The 27,449-nt window shown below is 40.7% G+C and overlaps 2 protein-coding genes across 3 annotated transcripts in view; one reads left to right on the top strand and one right to left on the bottom strand.

Annotated features, from left to right (window-relative positions):
• LOC130255044 (inactive pancreatic lipase-related protein 1-like) lies at positions 1-11,129 on the top strand. The gene is made up of 13 exons (XM_056495302.1): positions 1-41; positions 428-476; positions 1,239-1,393; positions 1,846-1,971; positions 3,917-4,051; positions 5,016-5,124; positions 6,260-6,379; positions 6,627-6,746; positions 8,130-8,248; positions 8,387-8,516; positions 9,469-9,580; positions 9,900-10,067; positions 10,991-11,129. The coding sequence occupies exons 2-13, from the start codon at positions 428-430 to the stop codon at positions 11,052-11,054; spliced, it is 1,407 nt and encodes a 468-aa protein (XP_056351277.1). The 5' UTR covers positions 1-41; the 3' UTR covers positions 11,055-11,129.
• A 10,048-nt stretch (positions 11,130-21,177) lies between these two features.
• Positions 21,178-27,449, bottom strand: part of HSPA12A (heat shock protein family A (Hsp70) member 12A) — a 51,849-nt gene continuing 45,577 nt past the window's right edge. For both annotated transcript variants that reach the window (XM_056495130.1, XM_056495129.1), the window contains exon 13: positions 21,178-26,064. In XM_056495130.1, coding sequence (XP_056351105.1) covers positions 25,430-26,064 — 635 coding nt within the window. In that variant the 3' untranslated portion in view covers positions 21,178-25,429. The remainder of the gene's footprint in view (positions 26,065-27,449) is intronic.

Genomic DNA, 27,449 nt, shown 5'->3' on the forward strand with positions numbered 1-27,449 from the left:
CAAAGTTTGCACATTAATGCCAGGAGCTTCAAGGCTGCAGTGTAAGTAGTTCAGGTCTGGGGTTTTTTCCTTGTATCTTGTCAGATTTGTGGCTTCTCAAAGCACAGAAGTGTGAAGGGGAATGGCAGCCCATGTTCTCTAGTCCTCATGCTAATTCTAATGTAGCTCCTACACATCTGATTAGAAGCATAGCCTCAACAGGAAAAAAGTCATCCTGGATTTAAGCAATGCTTTTGTATATTTATGGCCCCCAATCTCTCGTGGAGCAAACACAAAGCTGACTCACAGCTGGCTGGCACACAGCACTCAGGGGTACATCCTGCACAAACAGGCACTGTTCACCTTGAGAAAATTCAGCACCAGGGGGCTGACTGTGCTTGCTGAACGGGTTAGCAAATGCTAGCTGCTTCTTTTTCTACTGTTCCAGATGCTTGGAATTTGGATTCTTGCCCTGTTTCTGCTCAGTGCAGCAGAAGGTAAGCATATGGGGTTAGTGTTTGTACTGCTTTTCTATGCTGCTGTATTTTGCACCTATTTTTCAGGTATTATTCCACACCCTAGACCTTAAAACTTACTAATTGAGGTGAATGTGGTTCACTTTTCCATACAGGAATGGTGAGATGAATGTGCATGTTTTCTTTCTTCTCTACTCTGGGAATTCTGTCCTAGAAGTGAGCAAGAAAAGCTGATGTGTGTGTTTTCTATGTCAGAACAAAGCTACTGCTATACTAAATAGGAAATTATTTCTAGTACTCTTACTAGTGATGGAAATAGAAAAAAAGCCAGGGGCAGGAGGCAGTCTAATGAGGACATAGCTTTGCATTTAGCAGAAGACACTGGCCTGTGTAGTATAAGACTTCTCATGTGCAGTCAGCTGTTCAGCGCAGTCTCAGTTTATTGCTGATTATCTGCAATATTTTGGCTTGGCATTAGGAGAAACTCATCAGCTGTCTCTGCCTTGGGCAAAGCAGCAGCTGGGGGAGGACACCCAAGGTATGGCACAGGATACCCAGAGGAACTCCTCTGAAGACTTTGCTGATGAGGAATAGGGTGGTGTCTCTCCTTGGGGCAAACTGCAGCCTCTCAACATCTGGGAAAGGGCAGCTGCTGGTCTTGGCTTTCTGTAAAGTGTGGGATTTTCAAGGGGAAAAAGATCCCCAGAGAAGCCATGCTAAGAGTTCTGACTGCTCCATTTCCCTGCTCATTCACACATTATTGTTTTGGTCTTCATGCTACAGGGAAAGAAGTTTGCTTTGAGAGGCTTGGGTGCTTCACAGATGATGTGCCATGGTCTGGGACGACAGAAAGGCCAGTCTACAAATTACCCTGGAAACCAGAGAGCATAGGCATTCACTTCCTCCTGTACACTAGAGAAAACACTGATGACTTTCAAGTAAGAACCTCTGTGGTTTAAACATTAGTGAATCACATGTAAAATTGTTAATAAACACAGACTTCAGCTGTGTTCCTGAAAAGTGTTGAAAAGTGTTAAAAATTGGCCAAACCTCCACTTTATTCAAAGATCAACTCTTCCAGCTCCTTAGCAGGGTCCCCACTGAGAACTACTGGGAAAGAGAGCATTTGGGGTAATTTTTTTCCACAGATAAAATCAAAACATGCTGAAGTCTTGTCTGCTCTAAGATAGGTGCCAAAGCTTGCTCCCAATGGAAATACACATCAGCCTTGCAGATGAGTTCAGCATTGCATCACTTTTAAACACCTGCACAGATAAGCACAGTTCAGGTCTTTGCAATTTTGAAAACTTATTTACAGAAAGCCTATTTAAAGGTCTATTAAGTTCTTATCTATGCTAATTTAATTATTTTAAAATCTACATTAATGCAGGAGGTGTCTGCTATTGATAAGTTGACAATCGAGGTCTCAAATTTTAATGCAAGCAGGAAGACCAGATTTATTGTACATGGATTTGTAGACAATGGAGAAGAAAACTGGCTGTCAGACATGTGCAAGGTAGGTCCCAAAGGGACACCCTTAGTTTGCATTTACAAACACATTCATATGAGTTGTCTGTTTTCTCTATTTCTAACCAATTTTTCTCATGGTATTTGTAGTGATAAGAAAGCAAAAAAAATAGTTCATATTTTCAGGTTGTTACCTAAAGGAATATGTAGCTTTGCATCTTGAGGATATAATGAAGTAAAATGCATTCAGCTTTTCTCTTCAGTGCAGTGAGTGACAGGAAGATTTGACTCAGTAAGGGCCTTTTTCTTGGTAAAAAGAGCACAAACCTTGGAGCAAGATACTGCCAGGGTCAGGGTGATTCCAGAAATAACTGCAGACTCATGGCTCCTGCATCCCATTTCTCCAGCCCAGAGAAGGTTTCTCTTGTGGAAGCTCCATCAGGAAGGTTTGGGCTGCCACGTGGGCTGGCCATTACCAAAAGCAATAAAAAGACATAAAAATGTACATCCAAAAGGTACCTCAAGGGGAGCATTTCAAACACAGCTTTCCATCTAGGACTTGCTATGAGCACTGAATGTAGTAAAGCACTCTGCTTTATTGATTTTTGTGCTAATTCCACAAATTATTTCTTAACCCTGTCCCTATGCAATTCCAGCTTGTGGCTTTCTCAAGTCCTCTAAACATGTTTTTAATTGCAGCTGGAGCTAAGGAAAGCCCCTAGTCATGCAGCAGAGAGCAAAATACCAACTGAGGGCATTTTCAGGATAAGGTTTTTCAACCATTAATATAACTACCATTTTTTTAAGAAAATGTATTCCTATTTTACTTATGAGAACACTATGATGAACAAGGTGAAACTAAAATCAATGTATTTTGTGTTTACTGCATCCCCATTGCCTGCTTCTTTTTGATGCTAGATCAAAAGAAAAGAAAAATGATAGATGATTGTTGGATTTGTCAGTTAATAATTTGTTTAAAGCATCAGAAGCAGATTGATGTTTTTACAATTTTCTGTCTTACATTTTGCACTTTTAAAATAGAGGTTTGTTTCCTGGAGCTTCACAATCAATGAGATAGCTCACAGTTTTTTCAGCTTAAATCCATTTGATAAATTTTCCAGAATATAGAGGCATGAGATAAATCCTTAAATTCATTTATTACAGCAGCCTCTGTTTTACCACAATACTCTAGTCTATATTTAGAAACAAATTGGTCTCAGTGAATTTTTTCAATAAAGAGTGGAGCAAAAGGGATTGTGAATACATTGATCCTCTTATCTGTTACTTGCTTTCCCTCCCATTAAGCAATAATCCTATCTGCATATTGATTTGTAGCTCTTCTAGCATGGTCACAGACACTTTTATTGCCTTTTTTGTCCTTTGCCAGTTGTTGCCATATATTTAAGCTGCTAAAACAAAATACTTTTAGCCAAACAATCCAGCTCAATGGAGAACAGTAAAGCTTCTGATTCTGTGGCAAAGTCTCTTCCTGTATATACATATTTCCAAATAAAGCCATAAATCCAAAATGAACACCAACATTTTATACATCATCTTATAAAACACATTCTCAAAAGTCTGCATCAGAAAACAACACTTGGCTTTTACTATCAAAAATATTCTAATTGAATTTGAGTTACAGCAATACTTTTAAATCACTGAAGTGAATGGGTGCATGAGCAGAGCTCTTATTTAGTGTTACATGCCAAGTTTGGTTGAAAATTAGAAGTGAAAGTTTCATTAATTGATATTGTTTTCCTTTCTGTAAAAATACTGCTGTGGGTATTTGAAATGGTTTCTGCATTACACATCACCCTCTTTCAGCATTGTGTGGTCACACAAACCCCTCTGAGCACACATCCATGCTACAGCTTTGCTGTTCTAATCATCCTCACCCAAGTTCACACGAGATTTAGTAGCTGGGCCAGACTGACCAACATGAACTGATCCCATACTGTATTTACCATGGCTTTTACTTTTGTTTCACCAAACAGAAAATGCTCACTGTGGAAGATGTGAACTGCATCTGTGTGAACTGGAAGAGAGGTGCAAGGTGTCAGTACACCCAGGCATCCAACAACGTCCGTGTCGTGGGCGCTGAAATTGCTTATTTTGTAAATGTTCTCATGGTAAGGGTCTGCTGCTTCCAAAGCTATAGCTGTAACACTGATCCCAAAGAAATTCAGCTCTGGAACTTCCACAAATACGTATGTAACCAGCAGAAAATATTGTCCTCAACTCCACAATCAGTTGTACTGAAAACAAACTTTTTTTTTTTAAGGAGTGTATGGTGTGATAGCAGCAAGGCTTGCCAACTTAAGGAAATTCTACAAGACATTCTCATAGTATAACCAAAGAGTTACTCTGCAGATGTTAACAAATGCAGTGTAAAACTTTACATATGCAGAAATAATGGAAAAGGCAAACTTCTTTTTCGCGGAGACAGAACCTACCAAAATCTACCAAAGAGCTCTCAAGAAAATCAGCTGGGGACAAGCAGGACCCAGCAGCTGCCCCAGGGAAAGCTGTGGTTCCCAAACCTACAGGAGATGCTCCTTTTTGCAGCCAGCTTCACACTTAAATATGAAGTGAAGCTTGGTCTGAAGCCTTCTCTTAATCAAATAGCTTTCAACACACATTGTCCATAAAAGAGCTATAAATAACTAAAACCAGAGAGTGTGCTGGGTCTGGCAGTGCTCTGACCCAGCTCTCACTGTCCACATCTGCACTGCAGCTGCTGAATTCCTGCCCAAAAAGGCTGAAGGCATCTCTCATGCCATGCCAGGTGGAACTCAGAGCTCCTGCCTGGCCTGTTCTTGCAAGCCAGACAAGCATCCTGTGAATCTGGAAGGATGCAGAGCCCCTCAGGACTCCTGACAGAGCTGTCTGGAGTTACAGCAACCTCCAAACCAGGGCAGCAGCCGAATAGGGAGATTTGGCAAATCTGTGTTGGACAGACCAGGCAAAGAGACGCTGAAATCCTATAGGAGTTCCTGAGTCAGCAGGAAAATTAAAAGTGGATTTGCAGCCCCTTTAAAGTCTTCCCTGCTGCTGATGAGCCAGGCATAGCTGTGTTTATTGCTGTTTTGTCAGGATGAATATGGATACTCTCCAGCTGACGTGCACATCATTGGCCACAGCCTGGGGGCACACGCTGCTGGCGAGGCCGGCCGGAGGCGCCCGGGCATCGGCAGAATAACTGGTAACTAACAACCACCAAAATAATAATAATTATCGATTTATTATTTAGTAATCAATAATCATCATCATCATCAGTAGTGACTGCATCCACACTCACACCAGAGCCACCAAACAAAACCCTGCTGTTCCCTTTCCCTTGTGATTCCATCTGTGGGCTGCAGTGTACTCGGGGCAATTGGAATATTCTAGAACTCAGCCCTTTCACACTGTACCCCAAATTCAAGGGCTGTGATACGTGGGGGAAAAGAGTGTGATAATTATTTTGTTACACAGCAAAGGGATTGATTATTTTTAAGGTGTTCAGCCCTTCCAGAGGTTAAAGCTGTGGGTTTGATCTCCTGATTCACCACACAGGCAATGCCAAGGGCATTGTGCATTAAGCAGAGTTGCCTTTCATGCATAAAAGACAATTTTGGACATTATTAACAAAACCCTTTTCAATTCTTATTTTTCCTCGGGGATTTCAGGCTTGGTAAAACTCAGACTAATAGTCTACAAAATTCAGTTTAAAAGCAAACTCAAAATGTGCTGCCTAGGGACAAGAAGAGATGCAAGTCTAAGGCAGCAAAACCCTGTGCAATTTGCAAGACTTTACAAGCACCTGAAATTGCTGTGGCAATTTGGGAAGCAAATTGATTCCATTTTCTGCTACGTTCAAAAGCAAAGCTCATTGCTTCAAAACTAGATGTTTTTCCCAAAAATCTGACGCAGGCAGGCAGGTTTCAACACCTCCAAGCAGGTGAGGTGCAATCAGCACAAATTCCTCTGAGTACTCTCAAGGGACTCTAGGAACCACACAGATGGTTCAGTTACTTGGGATGCAGACACAATAACCTCAGTTTAAGCAATGTTATTAAAGAAAAGTTCTAATAAAAAAAAAAAAGTTAATTCTAAGTGTTGGCATTCAGTTTTGGTGCAAGTATGTAAAGCAGTAAAATTTAATAGGCTTCCCACAGGTGACTTCCTGGGAGAAAAGCCCATATCCCCATTTTATTAATGCCTATATTACTTAGATGTAAGGAACCATAGGCAACTATATATGTGATATTCATTATATACAATCAATCAGTGATATGCAAAATGATTCTACACCTACATCTCTTTATTTATACATGACACTACTATTTTTCTCTCAGGACTGGACCCTGCACAACCTTATTTTCAAGGCACTCCACCTGAAGTCAGGCTGGATAAATCTGATGCAGACTTTGTTGACGTTATCCACACAGACTCAGCTCCCACAATCCCCAACTTAGGTGAGTATGCAGCTCTAGTGTTCTGATTGTTTGTTATTTACTCTACTGAATTATTTATGCCCTGTGGCACTTAGGTGTTCTGACTGTTCACCGAGGCTGCTGTGCTGTGGCAGGACAGAACAAATTCACTTTAGTCCCTAACAGCTCCTGTCCTAAAACACTGTGCACAGGCAAACCTGAAGCCAGCAGCTACAGGTGTGAGACAGCATTAATTTAAAACTACTTACTCCTGTTTCAAATGCTGCAGGTTTTGGCATAAGCCCAGCTATAGGACATATTGACTTTTATCCAAACGGAGGAGAGCAGATGCCCGGGTGTGGGAAGAACCCTGTTTCACAGATCGTAGATCTCGATGGCATCTGGGAAGGTAAGTGTGTTGTTTGCATTACAAATTCACGGGAAAGCCACCCCTCAAAGTGCAGCCCCTTATCTTTCCTTAATTCAGGTGTTTTACATCAGCAATGGCAGCTGCAGGCTGCAGGGAAACTGTTAAAATGCTCAAAACACTTTTCCAGAGCTGATTAAAAAATAAACAAGGCAAAGGGTTTGCCTCTGGAAAATGTGTTTCCTCTGAAGGATCTAATATCAGAAACAAAAGTTGGTGGAGCTGTGCCAAAAAATTTTGAAGGGTCTGTAACAACACATTGCATTTAGTGTCTGATTGCCCAGCAGCAGCACTGGTGGCACTGGGCAATGTTCACAGCTACTCTGGGAGAGTGTCTTCAGCTGAAATCCTTCGGAGACAGAGCAATTAACCCCATTCCTTGTTAAATTACAGATTACAATCAGAGCTGCATTGAAGTCATGTCATTGTGTCTATTTTTAGGCAGCTAAAAAAAGGTTGGCACGTAGCTGCTCAAATACACCGTTCTTTATTGTTTTACGTGGTTCTAATAAAATCTCGACGTGTCAGAGGATTCCTATGGATCTATCTAAAATTAAATTGCACATAAAAAAATAAATTAAATTTTTTCAGTACATTATCTGAGCTCTTTGTTACACTACTGCAAACACCTAAAACTCTGGGAATCCATTAGCTGGTTTGTGATAGCTAGCTAGCCTTTTGCTCCAGGTTTTATTCAGTGCAGCTGGAGGCTTTGCTTTTTCATTCTCCCTCCCGCTTTTTTTTTTTTTTTTTTTTTTTTTTAATATAGTAAACTTGTTATCAATAATGGGGAATTAAAGCACAAAGAAATAACTGCATAGTATATGGTCTTCTTTTTAACCTAAAGTCAGGAAAATACAGGCAACACAAAGGAAAATAATATATTCATTATTTTAATTTTAAGAGTCTCCCTTTCTTTAGCACCCCCCAAATAATAATAATTTTGTTTCGAAGCCCTCAGCTGGAGCAAATGAGCACTGCCCTAGGAAGTTCACTATTAAATACTTTTCATTTGGTTTTCTTTTGTTATGATAATGGAACTGTTGCCTACAATAGACCTGCTTCAGGCAGCCCTGGTTTCTATTGTTAAACTCGGTCAGATTGCCTGAATAAGTGTTTTTTGAGGGGCAGGGGCTGGGCTGAGCTGCACAGTCGGTCTGCACAAAGCATTTCAAGTTTGCATTTTATACCTGTTGAGCCAGTGACATTCCTTAGGGCCTGAGTGCATCAGAGGCAAGAAAGGCTCCAACCTAATGTTTGATACTCCAGGATTGGTGATGAGGCTTTTGAGGAGGAATGATGCCTGGGTTTCTATCCTTGAGTGGGGAGAGAAAATGAGAATTAACCTGGGTCATCTTTCCATAGGAACTCGGGACTTTGTGGCTTGCAATCACTTGAGGAGCTACAAGTACTACTCAGACAGTATCGTGTACCCTGATGGATTTTTAGGTTACCCCTGTGCTTCATATGATCTATTTCAATCAGTAAGTATTTCTCAAAGCTTTGGCATGGAGCCTATTGAAAACATTATTAAAAATTTATCCTTTGACTAATTTTTTTTTTTTTTTCTTTTCCTTGGCTGGCTGGGTAATGTTATTAATATCTATATTTGTTTTCACTAGGGAAACTGTTTCCCATGCCCAGAAGAGGGATGCCCAAATATGGGTCACTATGCAGACAAATTCAAGGACAAATACAAAAATGATTTTGTGAAACTTTACCTGAACACTGGAGAGGCCAGGGATTTTCCTCGTGAGTTTTGAATGCTTCCCTTGCTACATACTCTTTGTAAAATTTTATTTTCCTGTTTAACAGTTAACTTTAACAGATGAACAGATCTCATCACAGAGCAAGGTCTCTTCTTCATGCTTTTTCCTCTTTTGCTCCATACTAATGCCATTTTGGGGCTCTACAGTGCAAGAAATTTGCTGACAAACTCTAGTGGAGGTTACTGAGATGTTTACTGGATTGCAAGGTTCAAGGAGAAGGGAGAGGAGACAATGCACTGAAGTTGCAGAAGGGAATTTCTTATTAAATAGCATGACAATTACAGTCACAATGGCAGTGTTAAATGCAGGAAGAGGGGCCCAGGGAAGCTGGGAAATCTCCACCATTTGAGATGCCAAAAACTCCATTTGACAAAGGCCAAGAAGAAGCTGGTTTCAGAACTGGATGGACAGGATGACCTCCTTTACAACCTCAGTTATCCTAAACACCAGCTCTCACAAGACACTGCTCAGTTTGCCCTTGTAAGCACAAATCAGAATCTTCTTGAGCTCCTTTTGCTAATTGCACACTAAAATGAAGTTCCCACCCACAAAAATTATTTTCCTGGAGCTCCAGAATCTTTTTTTGCTGCTTAGATTCTGTATCTGTATTTATCCCTAATACCCCTTTATTTCCAGCTTCACTGTATAAAAACCTTGATGGCCAAAATTCTGAGATCCATATCATATTTACTATGATATGGACTTGTTTTTTCTCCTTTTTCCTCTCCCAGAAAGTAACACAAATGTCTTCCATTTCTCATGTTGATCTCATTAGAACATAACAACAGATTTGACTCACTGGTATTTTGTATCTTCTGCTCTCAACTATATTGTACAGACAGGAAAACAAACAAAAAAAACCAACCTAGAATTTTATATTTTGGGGACTGTTTCTCCCTGGGTGCAGTCTAAGTCACTGTATTTCTTCTGTGTAGTTTGGAGGTACAAAGTAACTGTGACCCTCTCTGGAAAGAGCAAAATAAAAGGATATGTGAATGTTGCCCTGTATGGCAGTGATGGGAACACAAAGCAGTACCAGATCACCAAGTAAGTTAAAAATTCAATAGAAAATAAACTTTTCTTCTAGAACTCTTAATTTGTATTTGTAATTAATAATTCTGTTTAATTTGATCTTATGAAGAAACAAAAAGGCAGCATATCCTGCCTTTGCTGCCTCTGAAAAACAGTGATTTGGGATGAATTACATCAGAAATCTGGCAATAATGTTGCTACCATATAATAGGATAAATATTGTCTCTCTGCAAAATTTCTGCCCTCTTGCCACTACAGGAGAGCCTTTGACAAGACTGGTAATTAAAAGAAAAAGTTGCCATGCCTCACATCCATAAAATGCTATTTTTCACAGGGGTACCCTCAAACCAGACAACACTTACACAGCCTATATTGATGCAGAAGTTAATGTAGGAGAAGTTACCAAGGTTAAATTTCTTTGGAACAACAACTGGATAAACCCAACTTTTCCTAAACTGGGAGCTGCAACTATCACAGTAGAAGCTGGAAAAACTAGAAAAGAGTAAGTATATCCATTGTGAAAATCTTGTAAGTGTCTGGAGGAGATAGGTGACAAAATTATAAGTGGACTGGAAGCCTTTTCACAAGAAAAGCTATTTAAGGCATTAGAAGGAAAAGATTCTTAAGGAAACCTTTTCTTTCCTTCCTTTCAAGACACTGTTCATCCGTAGTTCTATTCACTATTACTTCAACCCTTTGCATTAAATAACCTCAAAGATAAACTGAAAATCTCTCCAGGCTTTAGAAGAGCAAACTTTCTGTATAACCCTTTGGGTGAGAAAAATGAATGCTGGCTTGGATTGTCAGCATCATTCTTGCCAAGCTCCTGTTGTCCACAAAACCAGATAATTTGTGGGTCTGATTCACTGTCAGCTGAAACCAGCCAAGTATTCCGTTGGTATTGGTGACTCCTAAGGTCATGATTGAGTAAAGGAGGGTGATAATAAACCCACCCTTCCAATGAGGAACACTAACACTTGGAGCATGCACTGAAATTTATATAGAAATATATAAAGCTGAGGGAAAAAGGCTAAAGCAGCACTTGAACTCACCTTAAAGCAGAGGTCCTAAGTCTGGTTGTAGTTTCCAGTCACTCAAGCACTTTGCTGGTAAAATGTATTTTTGTAGATAAGAACTCACCCTTGTGGCCTTTGCACAAGTAGTTGTGGCCAACTCTACAGAGATGGCAGCACAAAATCTGTATGTAATGTCTGTAACATTAAAGTAAGGTGGGCAATGAAGCAGGATGAACACAGTCTATCAGTGCTTTCCCAGCAGTGATATTTCAAATTTAGAAGCTCAGAGTTTGTTCCATTCAGCTGTCTGAAATGACAAATCAGGTTTTGTTAACATCTAAATGCATCCACTGGTACAATTTCAACAGCTGCTGACAGCTCAAGGTGCTTCCACTTGCTTTCTCCCCAGGTACCGTTTCTGTGGCTCTGGGACAGTGAGGGAGGATGTTCTGCAGACCCTGACTGCCTGCTGACAGCACCTTCAGATCCCCAGATCCTTGCTACCAATAAAGGCTCCTCATTCATAAACCACTGCATAAATCACTGCAGCTGTGATACTGATGGTGTGTGTTGCTTGGGTGGGGTTTTGCTGGTTTGGGAGACAGAGTTTAAGTCTCTGGGTACCTCTCTATAGACAGAATTTTTAGAGCTTTAGGAGTATGTGCCAAAACCCATTGAAGAATTCAGCCTGTTTCAAAATAATTTCAAACAAGAGGAAAGGGGGCAGGTAACAGAAAGAAATTAATTTCTGTCACCATGTCACCCTGCCTCATGTCCCTCAGTGTTCTCAGGGGGCTTTGTCTCCTCTACTGCCAGAGGAAGCTCATCCTGAGTGTAAAACCTCACAGACCTGCTGGGGTTCAGCTGCTCCACAGATCTACTGCTCCTGGGGACCTCCTCTCAGGTTCCCCAGACTGGGAACTCTGCCCTTTCTGTGTCTCTGGGTGACCCTTCCTCACCCAGAACACCTTGTCCTGAAGGACACCAACCCCCCAGCAAGGCTTTAGATTCTGTGCAGTGGTGGAGGTGAGAAAAAATTTGTTTTGTGTTGGAGCACTACTTTTCTAGTATAGAAAAAAACAAAGTTTTTTTAAAAATTTTTTTAAAATTGAGTGCATTCTGCTAGCTCTAACAGGGTGATGGGAAGGAGACAGGGGATGTAAATAATAGACAAAGAACCATCAGCACTGAAGGTTTAGCAACCCATGGGCATGCTCTGGGCTGAAGTAAGTTCTTTACATAAAAGCCAAAGTGTTCCTTGCTTTAACAAAACTGAGGAGAATATCCTCCAGCAATTTCAGTTTTAGTCAGAGACATGTAGGCTTGCTTTTATGTTTAAAAACCTTCTAAATGCACTTCTGCTTCTTTCCCAGATTAACAGGTACTCTTTGATTTAGATTAGATGTATGGAAGAAGTTCTGTATTATAGGAGTGTTAAAACTGGCACAGGTTGCCCTGAGAGGTGGTAGGTGAAATATTCGACTCCAGGCTGGTTGAATTTGCTGAATTCCTAGAGTATTCCCCCTGCTCCATTCCTTCTCCCCCTGTTCCATTCCTTCTCCCCCTGTTCCATTCCTTCCCCCCCTGTGCAACTCCTCAGGCAGCAGCAAGTGCAACAAGCACACAGCAGAATTCTCTTTGTGTGTTTTCCTCCCAGCCTATGCTGGCCAGAAGGACACTTAAAAGCTGACATTTATTTTGTCTCCAGTTTTTCCCAAATATAGTCAGTCTTATAGTGGTATAATAATAGAGTCATTTGAATTCTTTGTCCTGCATCAGGCTCTGGTAGGTTCAGTCTGGGTTGCTCCTGCAAAGCCTTCCTTGGCTTTCCATGGCCAGAGCTGGGCAGGAGTAAAGATCAGCCACAGGAATAGAGGCATTCACACTTCACCCAGTCCTTGGAGGAGCACAAAACCTCTCCAGGCAGATAAATGGTGGTGGGTTTATGAATAGCCATGGACAGGGGAGTTAGTGTCTGGTGCTGGGTTTTCATCCCTTTGGCATCTCCTGCTTCCTTCTGCCTTCCCTGTTTGTCTCTCCTGGGATTTGCTGTCCTGATCTCAGTGCCTCCTGCTGAGGAAACCTCAACAGGGCTATTAACTTCCTAACACTGCAGAAGAGTTTCTTCTTTGTCTTTTGTTCCATTGCCTTGGAATAAGCAGATTCTTGCCTCCACTATTGTTTTGACAGTTATGATATTCTCAGCATTATCCTTTGCCATAGCCACTTCAGCAGCCCATGTAATTTTAACAAACACCTAACAGAATCAAGACGTTAAAGCTGACAATAGCATAATAAAAAATCTCCTTTTAATAATGAACTGGAGCTGCCGTCATCCTGTTTTAGCAGAGCAAAATCTCTCCCCCCCTCCCCAACACTTTACAAAGCTATTACATAAAATGTAATGTTAAATGAACAACAAATTACTTTCCCTTTAGCTAGCTTTTAATGCTAATGGTGCTATTTATTCCTGACCTTTTGAAATATTAGATTTTTTAAATGACAACATAAAAAGAATTCTTGTTTGAAAACGCGAGCGACTTTAAACCACATGTTATTACTTGTAAGTATAGCATGCACATGCATCATTCATTTCAGTGTCCCATTTAGGGCTAATTGGTATATATTTCAGTTGACATATATTGTTCTCCTGCAAACGTGTCAAATTCCTTAACGATGGCGGTGACAAAAGCAGAAGGCTTGAGATATATAAATTATGCTCTTTACCATATAATCATTCTTATCTATTGGGAATGGTATTTGTGACAAACCATGCTCAAAAATACACAGCAAATTGATTTTTTTTTTTTTTTTGAACTTTAATATCACACCATTCAGGGCAAGTCTTTGATTGCATCCTTAAATGTAGAAATGTTTTGATTTTTATCTGCATCGTTTTGAGGCTTTTGAAAAGCTCACTTTATTTATTAAAGGAAGAGCAGCACAGCGAGGATCTTAAAATGTATCTTTTGTTATCAGCATAAGAAAAAAAAAAGAGCTGTAATTGTGGATACAGAGTGAGTAATTTGGTGAAAAACGCTTTGTGCTATAGTTTAGGTTTTATAATTCCTGCCAGAAATTACTATTATTTTGTTGGTGGGCAGCATTGCAAGAAGAATTTTAAATCTTTTAAATATGGGAACAACTTGGGCCACGTATTTCCATTACATTTTTGAATACAGTGTGCAATGCATTTCCCCCCTTTATTACAAATCATCTTAGAATTAGAAAAAAAAAAATAAAAATTGAAGATTTCATGTGACTAATTATTACTGCAATATAGCAGTGCTCATTGTTGTCTTCAGACAATGCTGTCCACAGTCATTACTTTGCTCCATAAATCAGTAGCATAATGAGGTTCTATCTTTCAAGAAATATTTGAGTATATCTTAATTTGGCATGGATGAATTCTCCTTCCCGAATCTCTGGAGGGTTTTTTTAATCTAGTTTGTCATGTAAGAGCTTTCATCACCTAGTCCCAGCTGGCACTGCTGAGTATTTATTTCCACACCTTCCTGGGATGTGTCCTCAGAGGCTGCAAATAGGAATTTTATGATGTTATGCCTTGAAGGCTGTTTTTTCTTGATTTAAGTGTCTTTCCCAAACTGTTCTGCCCCACCCTGATCCTTCAGAATTACATACTGCGTGTGGTTGTACTAAAGTGTGGAAAAACAAGGTTAAATTTGTTAACATTTTGTTGCTGATATAAACTGGGAGCAGTTTCTTTGACAGAATATTATATTATTTCTTTGGCAAAAATTGGTGTGAATATCTAAGTTCAGATATCTTTTTTTTTTTTTTTTTTTTTTTTTTCCTAAAATGTGAAGACAAGGAAGAGGTAAGATGCATCCCCATTCTTAACTGGGTCAGCAGAGGGCAGTGGAAGAAAGTGGAGGATTGATGTGATGCTCCACAGCTCCAAATCAAAAAACACTAATAGTGCCCTATGTGACACTTCTAAACTGTGCTTGCAGAAAACAGAAACAAGAAGCAAAGTACTCTTTAAACTAATCTAAATGTTGTGCTCAATTACACAGTAACAACTGGGTGGCCACTGCACTTGCCATCACTTTGATGACCTATATTTTGTGAGACCCAAAGACAAAAGTTGCATTCAAGTCCCTGTTTGTGCTCTGGCCCATGGAATTATTGTTGAGTGTTTATCCTATGAAAAATATTACCTTTAATTGCATTAAGTAGATAATGCTTCACATCTAACCAATTAGGGTGGTGAAGGGGAAAAAAAGGGATCTAAACTCCACGGTAATGCATTTGTTCAGATAATAATTCACATTATTGTAATTTGGCATATTTAATGTCTCAATTCCACATGGAAAATAGCAGCAATGAACATTACTGGTGGCTTGGGTGCCTCAGCTTGGGGTGTGCAATTCCAGGGGATGGATTCTCTGGGAGTCCTGATTATCCTCTTTGGAAAGTGAGTGCAGCCCTAAGTGCAGTGCCATTTCTCACTCAGAAGAGGTTCTTCATGGAGGAGGAATATATACAGTCATCACCTTAATTATATGGATGCAAAACACAGGATAAGCTTGTCCTGCCTGAGGTGATGGAAGAACAGGACCAGCCCTTCCTTCTCCCAGCACAAAGCACTACAGACTACAGAAACTACCACAGGAGCTGCTTAAAAATAAATTAAACAAACCCTGAGTTTAGACTAACCTTTTCTGTATTGTCCTTAATTCTTTAAGAACACCAGCCTTCTCTCCTTTGATGGGGAGGGAAGTGTGCAAGGGCTCTCCACCACCCCCAGATCTCACCCAGGTGCTCAGTCCCTTGGGGGATTCCATGGCCTGACCTCACATCTCTCTCCAGCCTTTCTCATCTCCCCTTGCTTGCAGTTTGGGAATCAGTGCATCTGACCATTTCACAGGCTGCTATAAAGGGGGTGTGTGCCCCTCTGCACCCTCCCTCTGCCATCACCCACCTCCAAGTCCCCACCTCCCACAGCACAGGGAAGGCTTGGCAAAGGAAGCTTCTCCCTTCATTAAGGACAGACTGCAGATCCTCAAGCCTTTGCCTTAATTCCAAAAGGAGCCAAAATATCTCTGCTGGGTCATGAGAATCAGCCTCCCATTCCCTCCCACAGAACCTGAATCAGGAAACCTCTCCTGGTGCTGTGACAGAGGGGACATTGCTCATGTGCTGGGTCTGAGGGATGGCAACACAGCAGCAGAAAATACCATATTTCTATTGCATAGGACCCTCATAAGGCAATAAAAACTTATTTTAACCAGGGAAAGATGTTAAAAGTGGAGAGAAAAGTGAATGCACCAAAGAATAATTCTCCTTTTGACCCCCAGAGAAAGAGGTGCCTGATGAAAGTATATGATCACGGACAGTGTGAAGATAACTGTCTGATCAGATAATGGAATTGTTTTCAGTGATAAGAATGAATCCATTACTAATGCAAATAACTATAATAATTATAATTTGCAATACAGTAAAAATCACCTAGTCTACCTCCTCCTCTGACAGGAGACTGTATAATAAATTATAGGCTGAGAAAAAAAAAATCAAAGGGATAAAGGTTAAAAGATTAAAAAAAATTCTGAAACTTAAATGCTTAACAGGGAAGTCAAGACCTGAAAGCAGAAATTGGTGCTATTAAATAAAGCAATTGTGAAGAATGAGATATTATGGAACTGATTAACACACTAGAAACCAAGCATTTCCTCGTATCACTACCTCTTGTCACAGATTTCAATAATTCTGAAAGAACAAAAAATTAAGAGTTGGCGTATAACAAGGAAATTAATTATTTAAATGTAGGTGAATATGCTAATAGTACTCTGGGAAGATGAATATAACTTCACACACAAAAAGCCCCCAGAAGGTTCAATAAATTTGAAGAATCTCTCCAGTTGCTCTTGCTTTGCTTTAGTATCCAGAACTGCTCCAGCTGTTCAGGTGTTTCCAACCAGGACTCATCTACAGGGCAGATTTTTAGGGTTTTCTGGGCACAGCAAATTGCTCTTACCAATCCCAAAATCTTCTCTGTTCCTGTGAGGTATTTTGGGCATGGAACTGTAAATAATGCTTTATTTCAGCTTTGGAGGAGTAGAAGAGAGCAGGTGAAACAAATCCTGTGTGCAGAGTTTGTACTACAGTGAGCTTTTTTCTTGTTTACAGCACCTCTGCTTTCTCCACTGATTAAGAAGAGAGGAAATAGTGATGCACAAGGTTTATTACTCACTGTTAGCATCAAACCATTCATAGTTTTAGGTGATAGAGCATTGGGAATCTTCCAAGAGATCATGTGATTCTTCCCCAGCCATCAATTTGAGTAAAATAGCTATTAAATGACCCAATCTAAAGCACTGTCTCCATCTAGGTCTTCATTTCCCAAAGGTCAGGATGTCCCGTAAGAGCCACAGAGGAAAGCAGAGATTTTAATGGCAGGGCTGTGTAAGGGAGACTTAGACACCCAGATGTGCTGACATCTAATCAAAAGTAGGGGTGACTACCAGGTTAAATTAATCTTTAACTCAGAGTGGAACCCAATTTTGTGTGCTTGGAGTATTTTCCTGCATTTTAAATTCAGAGTGAAAAGCTCAGTGTACCTTGCCAAAACTTCCCCTTCAAATTAATCACAGAGATTTCTCACCTTCTTTGAAGTTTTTCATTGCAGCACTTTTCATGCTGCTGAAAAACTCAATATACTTCAGGCCAGCAAAGCACAAGTAGTTTATCAGAACTTCCACAGTACAGGAGTTCAAGGAAAATGCTTTAATGATGCAAATTCCAAAAGCAAAGTGAGAGGAAAACTCACAGTCTGCTTCACAACCATGACTTGTGGTTACCTCCTAAGTGCCATTTATCCAGAACACACCCAGCCCATATAACATTAACTCCTAAGGTTTAAACATATACCTTAGAGCTTAAACATGAGAAAGCCTTTAATCAATGTTTGCAAAAGACAAAACCACACAAATCCCCACATCCCATTTCATTGTTGATGCTTCACCAGGGCTGTTTTGGAGAGAGGTGCTCCCAACACGAGTCCTTCACGTGTGCTCACACAGAACAACTTCAGCATCAGTTTCCAAATCTCCTCCCAGCAATAAGATGCTTATCTGCCAGAAACCAGCACCCACTGCCTAATCCTCAAAGCTCCCAACAGAGCCAGAAAAAAGATCACAGGTCTTCAAAACATGATTGGAGGACCTGGGATTTAATTAGATAATTAGATTCAGGGCATGCATGAAACTGGTCTTCATATATGTCAAAAGCTGTCAGGGCAGGAATGAGATGAGCTGTTCCCATGGTGTCTGGGGGTAGGACAACCCCAGGGAGTCAAAGCTGACATTATGTAGGACTTCAGACAGATGAGGACAGTGAAACAGACACACTGCCCAAGCAGGTGACACCATTTCAGCATCAGCTATTTTAAAAAACAAAAGTTGGGAGTAGTTTAGGCAGAACTAATATTGTTTTGCAGCAGCAGGTGATAGATGATTGATGCCTGAAGTCCTTTCCAGCTATGTGCATCTCCTCTGACACTGACAGAGCTCCAGTTGCAGTCAGCAAAAACACTGAGTGGATCTGAACAGGGAAGAGATAAAACCTGAATTATTATATGTTACTTGACTCTGAAGGGAAGAAATTAAAATTGCTTCAGTGGAATACGACCAGTGGAGTTTGTCACATCCCCTCAGTCCTGTGACACCCTTGCTAAGTGTGTGGTACTTTCTGATCTCCAATCTCTTGTGTTTCACCCATAAGACAAAACAAAAGAACTCCAACATTAATTGAAAAGTGTTTTGGAACATCCTCAGTGATGTTATCTGATTCTTCAGCTGACTTACACAATTATCAGGCTGAAACATTGACCTTGTTTCCTGAGTAGACAAATCTATTCTGCCCACTGTGTAAGGAATTTTTCATGGACAAGGCTGTGTGTTCACAACACCCTGCAGGCAGTACTGCTATCTAGACCTCTGGCAACACAAAGAACAGAGGGAGAAAATCATCTGAAGGAGGATGCTGGAATGTTGCTTCTGGGGAAAAAAAAAAAAAAAAAGAGACATTTGTATACAACTCCTGCATACATCATGCAGAACCAGCACCTTCTCTGCTGGATTCTGCTCTACTCACAGCTCATTTCCTTCAACTCCACTCATTTTGAGGAGTCAGTAGCCATCTAGGCAAAGTGTTGGTGGGGGGGACACAGGCTGAGAAAACAGATCCACAATGATGAGAAAGAAGCCATCCCTTCCCTGCAGTGCTTCAGCTGCAGCTGTGTGTGCTCCCAAGTGAGGGTGAGAAGCACCAGGGCAGCACTGAGGCTGCTCCTTGGGCTGCAGAGGAACAGGATGTGCTCAGTCTGGGGTCTGCTCTTATCAGCTGATGGCAGGTGGAACCTCCTGCTAGAGGAGCAGAGATTGCTCCTCAAAGGGAAGGAAATACTCCTTGTTGCCCTTAGGAAAGGGAGAGTCACCTTTCTAACTCCTTACACTGCTGCAGTTTGACAAACCCTGGCAGTCACAGCTCTATCTCACCACTCTGCTTTGAAACCATCCCTGACCTTGTAACAGCTGGAGCACTCCAGTGCCTCTGTTCCAGCACATCCAGCTCCTGCTCACACATTCTCCAGCCAATTCCTTTGTTTCCTTGCACTCTGGCATGATGTCTTGGCTCCACTGCAGCACACAATACTCCCAGAGTAAGCTTGGATTTATTTTTCATTTCTCCATGCCTGTCTCAGCTCACCTGTGGACACTGACAGAAGGATCATAGTGGCTGTAATCTATCAAGTTCTTAATTTTTTTTTCCCCATTGCTCCTAATGAGCACCATGGCCTCATTCAGTAACTTCTGCTCTGGGCACAAAACCAGAGCTCCTGGGATATGGCATCTAGTAAAATTCCCCAATTATTACAATCCCTGAAAAATTAGAAAATAGGTACTACTTTAAAATCATAGCCAGTACCTAATCAATTGTACATTAAATAAAGACAATTTCTTGGTTTGCAGAAAAATGTTTCCAGTTATCTGACTCAATATATAGCACAAGGATGGCACAAGAGTTTTTGCTGTAAGAAATTGATCTTTCATCTGTGAACTGCACAGGCTGTGGTGGAAACTTTTCCTTTATTTGAATACCCACGTTCCAGTCTCTAACTTGAAGGAAAAAAGCACAATGCCTTTGACTCTGCATTGATTCCACCACAAAAATGTTTTTGATTGTTGGAACACATCAAGGTATGAATGAGAACTAACAAAACAGAATTTATTCCTAAAAAACTGTAAGTACAAGACTGGCAAAAACCAGGCCTGAATTCCAGCCACACAAAGCATTTGCACTTCTCACTAATTTACCCTGGCCCCATCTCTTGAAAATCAAGCAGTTCTTGCACTGACTAAAGGAGCTCTGAATCCATTGTCCCTAAGACAAAGAGTTGGACACTGCTGTCAGGGAGGCCCTTTTACAAGTTGTTTTATTCCACAGCTATTCACAGAATACAAAATCTGCAAATTTCAGTAAGGACTCACGTGATTTTGCAAAACCAACAATTTAGACAAAATCCCTTCTATCAAATGAGGCTGTAGCTTTAAATATAAACACACTGCTATGAGAGAGCTTTAAGATTTAGAGAAGTCCAATGTAAGGAGCAAATTCTGAATGCAAACACGTGAAACTCCACTGGAATCTTCAGCAGCGTGGTAGAACACCGAAAGCAAAATTTGGTTCTTAATGTGTCCCTGAAGACTGTAATTATATTTCCCATTGTACTAGTAACATTAATTGAATGTTTAGCTGAAATCAAGTTCATTACAAGTTAAATACAGTACCTAGCCTATTAGGATGGTGTTTATAATTATAGTCATAAAGCATTTGTAAAACACCTTCATTGCAGCAAATGGGTGGAAGTTGGGTGTAGTGGCTGCTAAAGCATCTCAGTTCACTCTCTGCATCTTTGCAGCATTGTGGACCAAGGTCACCTGTGCCACTGAATCACCTCCAGAGCTTGTGCCAACACTGCTGAATTTCAGAGGGACACAGCCTACAGCTGTGAGGAGAAAAATGTAATACTGCACAAACTGCTGTGCAAGGGTTTTTTCAGTGCAGCTGGACCTTACTGAACATCCCTAGATCTATAAAGAGCCACATTCTCATGCAAGTATACCTAATTATTGGCCAGCTTATTGGACTGATAATGCATTTTTAACAATAAAACAGCTTTTAATAATACAGAACCTAAGAGATAACAGTTATCTTTGCTATTTCAGATTTTGTATTTGATTTCCTGGCTCTCTGAGAGCTTCATTACAGAAAATACCTCATCTGCTTTTGGTATTGCCCAAAGTCTTTCTGCCTGAACTCCAACAAACACCTTGCTCAGAGAGCTGCACCAGTTTTGCTGGTAGCTGAGTCATGAGCAGAGTGAAGTTCCACCTTGGGCACTTCAGGTGAACTGAAGCTGTACAGACACTTGGTGCCACTTCTGCTCAGTTACACACATGAAGAAGCACCCAAATTCAAGCACTACCACTTGGCCAATCTCACTTTCATAATAAATTAGGTTTCTTTCTATAGCCATTTTCATAAGAACAGTAGCACCCAAAAAGAGAGATAAGGTTTAAGGTATTTTATTTGACATGATTGAAGACACAAGAACACTCAAGATACAATCCAGACAAGTTGTGAACAGCTCCAAGTATCAGTGAAATCTGAATTTATCTTGCACAGAGGTGAACAAGACCACAATGGTTGGTTTCATAATATAGTTTAAGACTATTTCAAGCAGGTGAGTACTGTGACATTATGCCCAACAACTTTTATACTATTCATCCGCTTAAGCCACTTCATATCATAAATATGCAGCTTATCTTGGCTATTAAATCTCTGCAATATATAATTAGCCTTCTCATAATAATGCATTAAAACTCCTGTATATGAATATTGGCATACTCATACCAATGCAAACTGTCCTAACCACCACTGCACATTTATCATATTCTAGCACAATTAATCATTTCATCACAAATAGCTGCTAAACTTCAGCCTAGAGTTCAGTAACTTGGACCCAAACTTGCAAGTTGCTGCTTAGAGCAAAACTCCTGCCAAGACCTTCTGCTTTCCCTATGGATAGCTGGCCTTATTGTCTCTTCAACATTAAGTTGCACAATGTCATCTGAAACCCCTACCAAAAAAATGCTCTGCAGGGGAATGTCCTGCAAAAGTGTCACAACTACAATTCTAAAAATGCCTCATTTCCTAGTAAATTTCATATTCATTTTACAGCCTAACATCCTTTATTGAAATGGGCACCCACATGCCTCTTACAATGTAAAGCTGTTTAACTGGGTTATAGTCTACAGACCACAGCATAATATTCTACTCAACAATTCTAATTCCTTAGAGAGACAAGCTACTTTTCCATTCTGAAAGAGGGCAACAAAGACAGCTGGGACTTTGTTCAGTAGTTCAGTGCTCTGCAGAGATAAGCTTGATAGTGTTCTCATCAGACTGAAGGAGGAAGTGCAAAAAATATGTAAACCACATTTTACAGTCAGGGATTTCAGCAACAAGCCCTTGCTTGGATCCAGAGGGGATCTTACAAAAGGTGAATCAGAAAGGGCAGAGGATCACTGCTGTGCAGGGAAGAGCTTCAGAAGAGCTGCAGAAAACACCTGTAGCTTTCCCTGCAGACAGGCTGGAAACAGCACAGAAATCAGGGGCCACCTGATCTTGCAGGTCACCTCCTCTTCACAGGGGAGACAGGGGGTGGCAGCCACTTATCAGACCAAATCCTGTGTTAAGGCCACTGAAAACAAATCTGTGCAGAACTGGACAGATTCAGCTTAACATAGCATGCAAGACAGCAAAGCCTATTTTTCTATAATAATTTTGGTTTTTGGCAGGTGGAAGTGGTCGACAGAGACTGTGTCTTACCTGCAGCTACAATACAAGAGTGTTGCCTGGCTTTGGAAGGTAGTTTTTCATTTGTTGTTGTTGTTGTTGTTTTTTAAACTAGAGAAGATCCTTATTGAAAACCCAAAACCCAGTGAAGAAGCTGTATACCCAGATTTTACAATCTGATTTTTGGTTTTACAGGAGGATTCATCCATTATTATGAAGAATTGCTGGAGATGGAATGGTCACCATCTGAAACAAAGAAATGAAAATTCCAGCAACAGACTATTGCATTTGGGTGACGTGCTTAGCTGGTATGACTTGCATTGCAAGAAGAATGTTGTATTATCTGACACACGAACATTTCTTTCCTGTTATTATAAGATTGGCCTTTTACATTTCATATCTTACCATCTTTAAAAGCCTATAATTACAGAAGCTGATTGAGAAACTGTGTTATTTAAAATTAACAGCTGAATGAAATCAACAGAGGCAAAGTGCATTTTTATACAAGAAAATAGCACTGTAGAAAGAAAGAGTCTGTACAATATTTAAATATTGTATATACATAAAATTATATTGTTCATAACTCATCTTAAATTTTTCTTGTTTGTAAACCATGGAAAGCAACACACACAAAAAAATTCCCAGTATTTAGCTTTTAAAGCATTTAGCAGGCAGCAGGAAATCGACTGCTAGCAAGCACACTTTGTAATTATAGAAAGTATCCAGCAGGATACTGTGACTAGCATTCTTCATAGTCCTTTATTTATTTATTTATTTTAAAGCTGAATGCAGAACACATTTCCCATTCAACCAGGGAATTCTGCAGGAGACACAGAAAACTCAATGACAAAATGCAGTGGATCAGTTCTGCAGCTCTCTACTGTGGCAAAACTCCAGAATAAACACAGAAAGTTTTAAGTGCGGGATCGGAACATAAATTAATGAAATAACTGATAAAACTTTAATCTCCAAAAAGTGTCAGTGATGGATTTAACTCACGCTCAACTTTTTAAAAAGGAAGGCTCAGGTTAATAATTAATGTTGCAAAGTTTTGAAAATGTCATGAATTCCAGCAGGTAATCAGGCAGCTCTGTGTAAATGATATGAAAAGTGTCAGCATTTTAGAGTGATTCTACAGCTTGGTACCAGTCTGCTAATTTGGAGTGGAATTAGGATCTGAATCTGAAGTTGTCAGTTCATGGCAGATACAGAATGTAGGTTTCAGAAGTTTTCCTCTTGTAGCATTTTGCAAAATAAAAATTATTCTAGTTGCAAAAAAATAATTGCCAGGTGAGCATGCTTAAGGAAACATTTCCACAAAGTTCTTACTTGGAAAACAAGATGCTACCATGGCCATCAGTGCATTTCTCCTGTGTAAAAAGCTCTGTGCTCACTGCCAGATAAGGAATGCTTTATTTAATTCTATTTGTAGTTTCATTCTATTGGCTTCTGCCTTCCACTTCATTGGCCATTCAACTCAACCCAGCAATATATTTTACTGAATTAAAACGTTTGCTACGAAAAATATATTATGGTACTTTTGATCTGAATGTTTTGTCTCTTCAGAATTGTTTAAATGTTTCTGGACAGTCATCATCTAGCTGTGCTTCCAAATCTTAACACAGGAATGAAGAAAAGAAATACAATCACTTGGGGAAGTGCTTGATAAAGCAGACGGGTCAGAGGGATGTTGACAGGCTGGAGAAATGTGCAGACAGGAACCTCACAGAGCTCAGCAAAGGCAAGTGCAAAGTGCTGAAGCTGTCACAAAGGGGAGGAAGGGACTGGGGGATCTTTCACGTGAGGAGAGGCTGTGAGAGCTGGACTCAAGGAGGCTCAGGGGATGCTAGGAATGTGTACAAACGCCTGGGAGCAGGCAGGAAAGAGGATGGAGCCAGAGTTCTCAGAGGTAGCCAGTGAAGCAGCAAGAAAGAGGCAAATTTAAACTCAAGAAATTCCTTTTAAGCATAAGAAAAAAAACTTTTGCAGTGAGGGTTGTCAAACAAGTTGCCTGGAGCTTAGGGATCTTCATTTTGGAGACAATAAAAATTGGAAAAAGCAACTTGCTCTGACTGATACTGCTTATGAATGGAGAGGTTTTATCAGATAGTCAATGGATGTCCCTTTCAAGCTTAACTACTCTGTGATTCTGTGGTTTCGGATAGAGACTAATAAAAAAACATTTAGAAGACCCAAAAGAGAAATAAGTTTGTTCTTAATATTATTTTCTGAAGCATGAGGGCAATGCTAGCTAATTAATCTGACAGCTTGTTCTGAGAGCTTTGAAAACAAAGGCCTTGTTTTCAAACTGGAGCAACCAACATCAGGCCCCCAAAACACATACATATTTCCTAAATACAATTTTAAGGATTTCTCGGTATTTTCTTTACTCAGAATTTAAGCAATTTAGATTCTATTTCTCTGAGTCATTGATTTTCAGCACTTTAAATTCTGAAAGCACTGGGCAAAATCAAAATAATACAATAAAACTACTAATTTGTTCCCATTGCCAGAGGATGGTGCTGTTTAAACAGATATCCCACACAGATACACCCCCCTACAACAGCCACGTGGGCTAGTGAGCTTTTCTCAGGAGGATGAGGAAGAATAACAAGGCAGGGAGATTACAACTTGGTATTTTTTTAACTAACCTTCAGGACCCAACAATAATCAGTGTTTACTTTATAAAGGTAGATCTTTAAGCATGCTTGAGTAACTTGGTAAGTTTTACGTCACTGGTAATTTTTACTACCTCTGGAACTTTTGCTCCCAAAACTTTTTGAAGGTCTTTCAAAATGCAGTCCTTGGTCACCAAAGGACACAAACACAACACACCCCACCTTCCTAGCTGTTCTCATGTAGCCTGCTGAAATTCAAGGCGATGACACGACAGACGGAAAGTCAAAAAACAGAACGCTGGAAGATCAGTCTCACAAACAGGCTGCGGTGGGGGGGAAAAGGGCTGTTAGTAATTTAAGAAATCAATACCAACTTTGACACTTTTGGAGGTCGCAACATCAACAGCCATGGCTTTGATTTCAGTGTCCCCAAACTGCATCAGCGTTTTGATCTCGCGCCGGCCGGGCGCGGAGGCCTCAGTCCCCGTCAGGTCCAAGCGCAGCGTGCCGCACTTCCTGACGCCGGGCTCGGTGATGAAGCTGACGCCGTCGTGCTCCGAGCTGTAGATGTTGATCACTATGACCAGCTGGGAAGGCTTGGCGGGCGTGTAGCTGCGCGTCACAGTCTCTCCCAGCGCCACGGACTGGTCGGCCGAGATGAACTTGTCGAAGACGTCGGTGCACCAGCGCGTGCCGTCCTTGACCAGCAGCTTCTCGGCGGGGTGCCGGCCCTCCACGAAGCGGTTCAGCACCCCCACGCCGTAGGTGAGAGGGGAGCGCCGCACCTTGATGACGGCAGGGTCGAGGCCGAAGAGAACGGCTCCCTTGAGGATGGTCAGACCCACATCCTGCGGGATGATGACCCGGCACCTCGAGCCAAAAGCGCCCTGCACGGCTTGCTGGAGCAAGGGGGACTCGGCAAAGCCGCCCACCAGGAACAGAAACTTCACGTTGGTCACCTCTGGCTTGTCAAACACCTCACCTGGACAGAAACAGACACCATCCAATCAAACCCACGTTAACAAGGTAATGCAAGTGAAAACACCAGTGTCTAAGTGCTCATGGTCTGAAACTGCCACATCTGTGCCCACACTGCCACCCTCAGCATGCACCACTCCCACACCTGTTATCTCCAGTATATTTCACTATGAATTCACTCATCTCAAAGCACACAACATTTCTGAAGTGCACCACTCCCACACCTGTTATCTCCAGTATATTTCACTATGAATTCACTCATCTCAAAGCACACAACATTTCTGAAGTGCACCACTCCCACACCTGTTATCTCCAGTATATTTCACTATGGATTCACTCACCTCAAAGCACACAACATTTCTGAAGTGCACCACTCCCACACCTGTTATCTCCAGTATATTTCACTATGGATTCACTCATCTCAAAGCACACAACATTTCTGAAGTGCACCACTCCCACACCTGTTATCTCCAGTATATTTCACTATGGATTCACTCACCTCAAAGCACACAACATTTCTGAAGTGCACCACTCCCACACCTGTTATCTCCAGTATATTTCACTATGGATTCACTCACCTCAAAGCATATAACATTTTTGAAGTGGCATTTAAAACAGATCTTTTTTGCACTCCAGATAAATCACTCAATTTCAAATTCACTTATTATTTCTTAACCACAATAAATACCATTTGTGAAATAATCCCTCTTAACATTTTTACAGATTTTCCTTCCTAGCTTAAGCCCACATCTACTTTCAAGAAAACCATGCAGCTCAGTTGTAGGCTCACTTTTAGTTCAAACAAGACACCTGTCACAACTGCTGCAGACCTAGGTCTCCCTCTCTGCTCATATATAAGCTGCTCTATACTTGTTGTCTTGTTAAGTTCTGAAATTTAGTTAATAATCCCTCACATGTGATGAGCAAATATATTTACTGCTGGATATTTATTCCAAATAGTGCTTTGCAATGTGTAGAAAGCAGCACTTTTCTCACCACAAGCATAATACTCCACTTGATGCAAATTTCATCTTCCACTAGGAAGACTTTAAATAGTAACTTTCCCAATAAGCACATGTCACTTTCCATTACTGGTCAAATACATTCATTGCTGCTTAAGCCATGCCTGGGAGTACTTTTATCATGATGCATCATTTACTATTTGTGCTTTAGAGATGTGATTTGGGTGGTCATGAACAAATGTGACCTTCCACTAGGGAGAAACAAATTGGAGGTCTTAATAGCTGGAATAGTCAGAAATGAGTTACAACTCTGGCATAATTTAGTTGTTGCCTGAACCAAGCTAAAAAAAAAGGCAGGATCTGGGTTTCTCAGTGGCTCTGAAGGCTTGCAGCCCTGGGAGCAGAGTAATTGAAGCTTATGCAGTAT

Source organism: Oenanthe melanoleuca, chromosome 6 (assembly GCF_029582105.1).
Source record: "Oenanthe melanoleuca isolate GR-GAL-2019-014 chromosome 6, OMel1.0, whole genome shotgun sequence".
NCBI lineage: Eukaryota > Metazoa > Chordata > Aves > Passeriformes > Muscicapidae > Oenanthe > Oenanthe melanoleuca.

Coding starts and splice junctions, on each gene's coding strand:
- LOC130255044 (XM_056495302.1), top strand. CDS start 428: ATGCTTGGAATTTGGATTCTTGCCCTGTTTCTGCTCAGTGCAGCAGAA. Junction 477..1,238: donor TCTGCTCAGTGCAGCAGAAG/GTAAGCATATGG, acceptor TTCATGCTACAG/GGAAAGAAGTTTGCTTTGAG. Junction 1,972..3,916: donor GGCTGTCAGACATGTGCAAG/GTAGGTCCCAAA, acceptor TTCACCAAACAG/AAAATGCTCACTGTGGAAGA.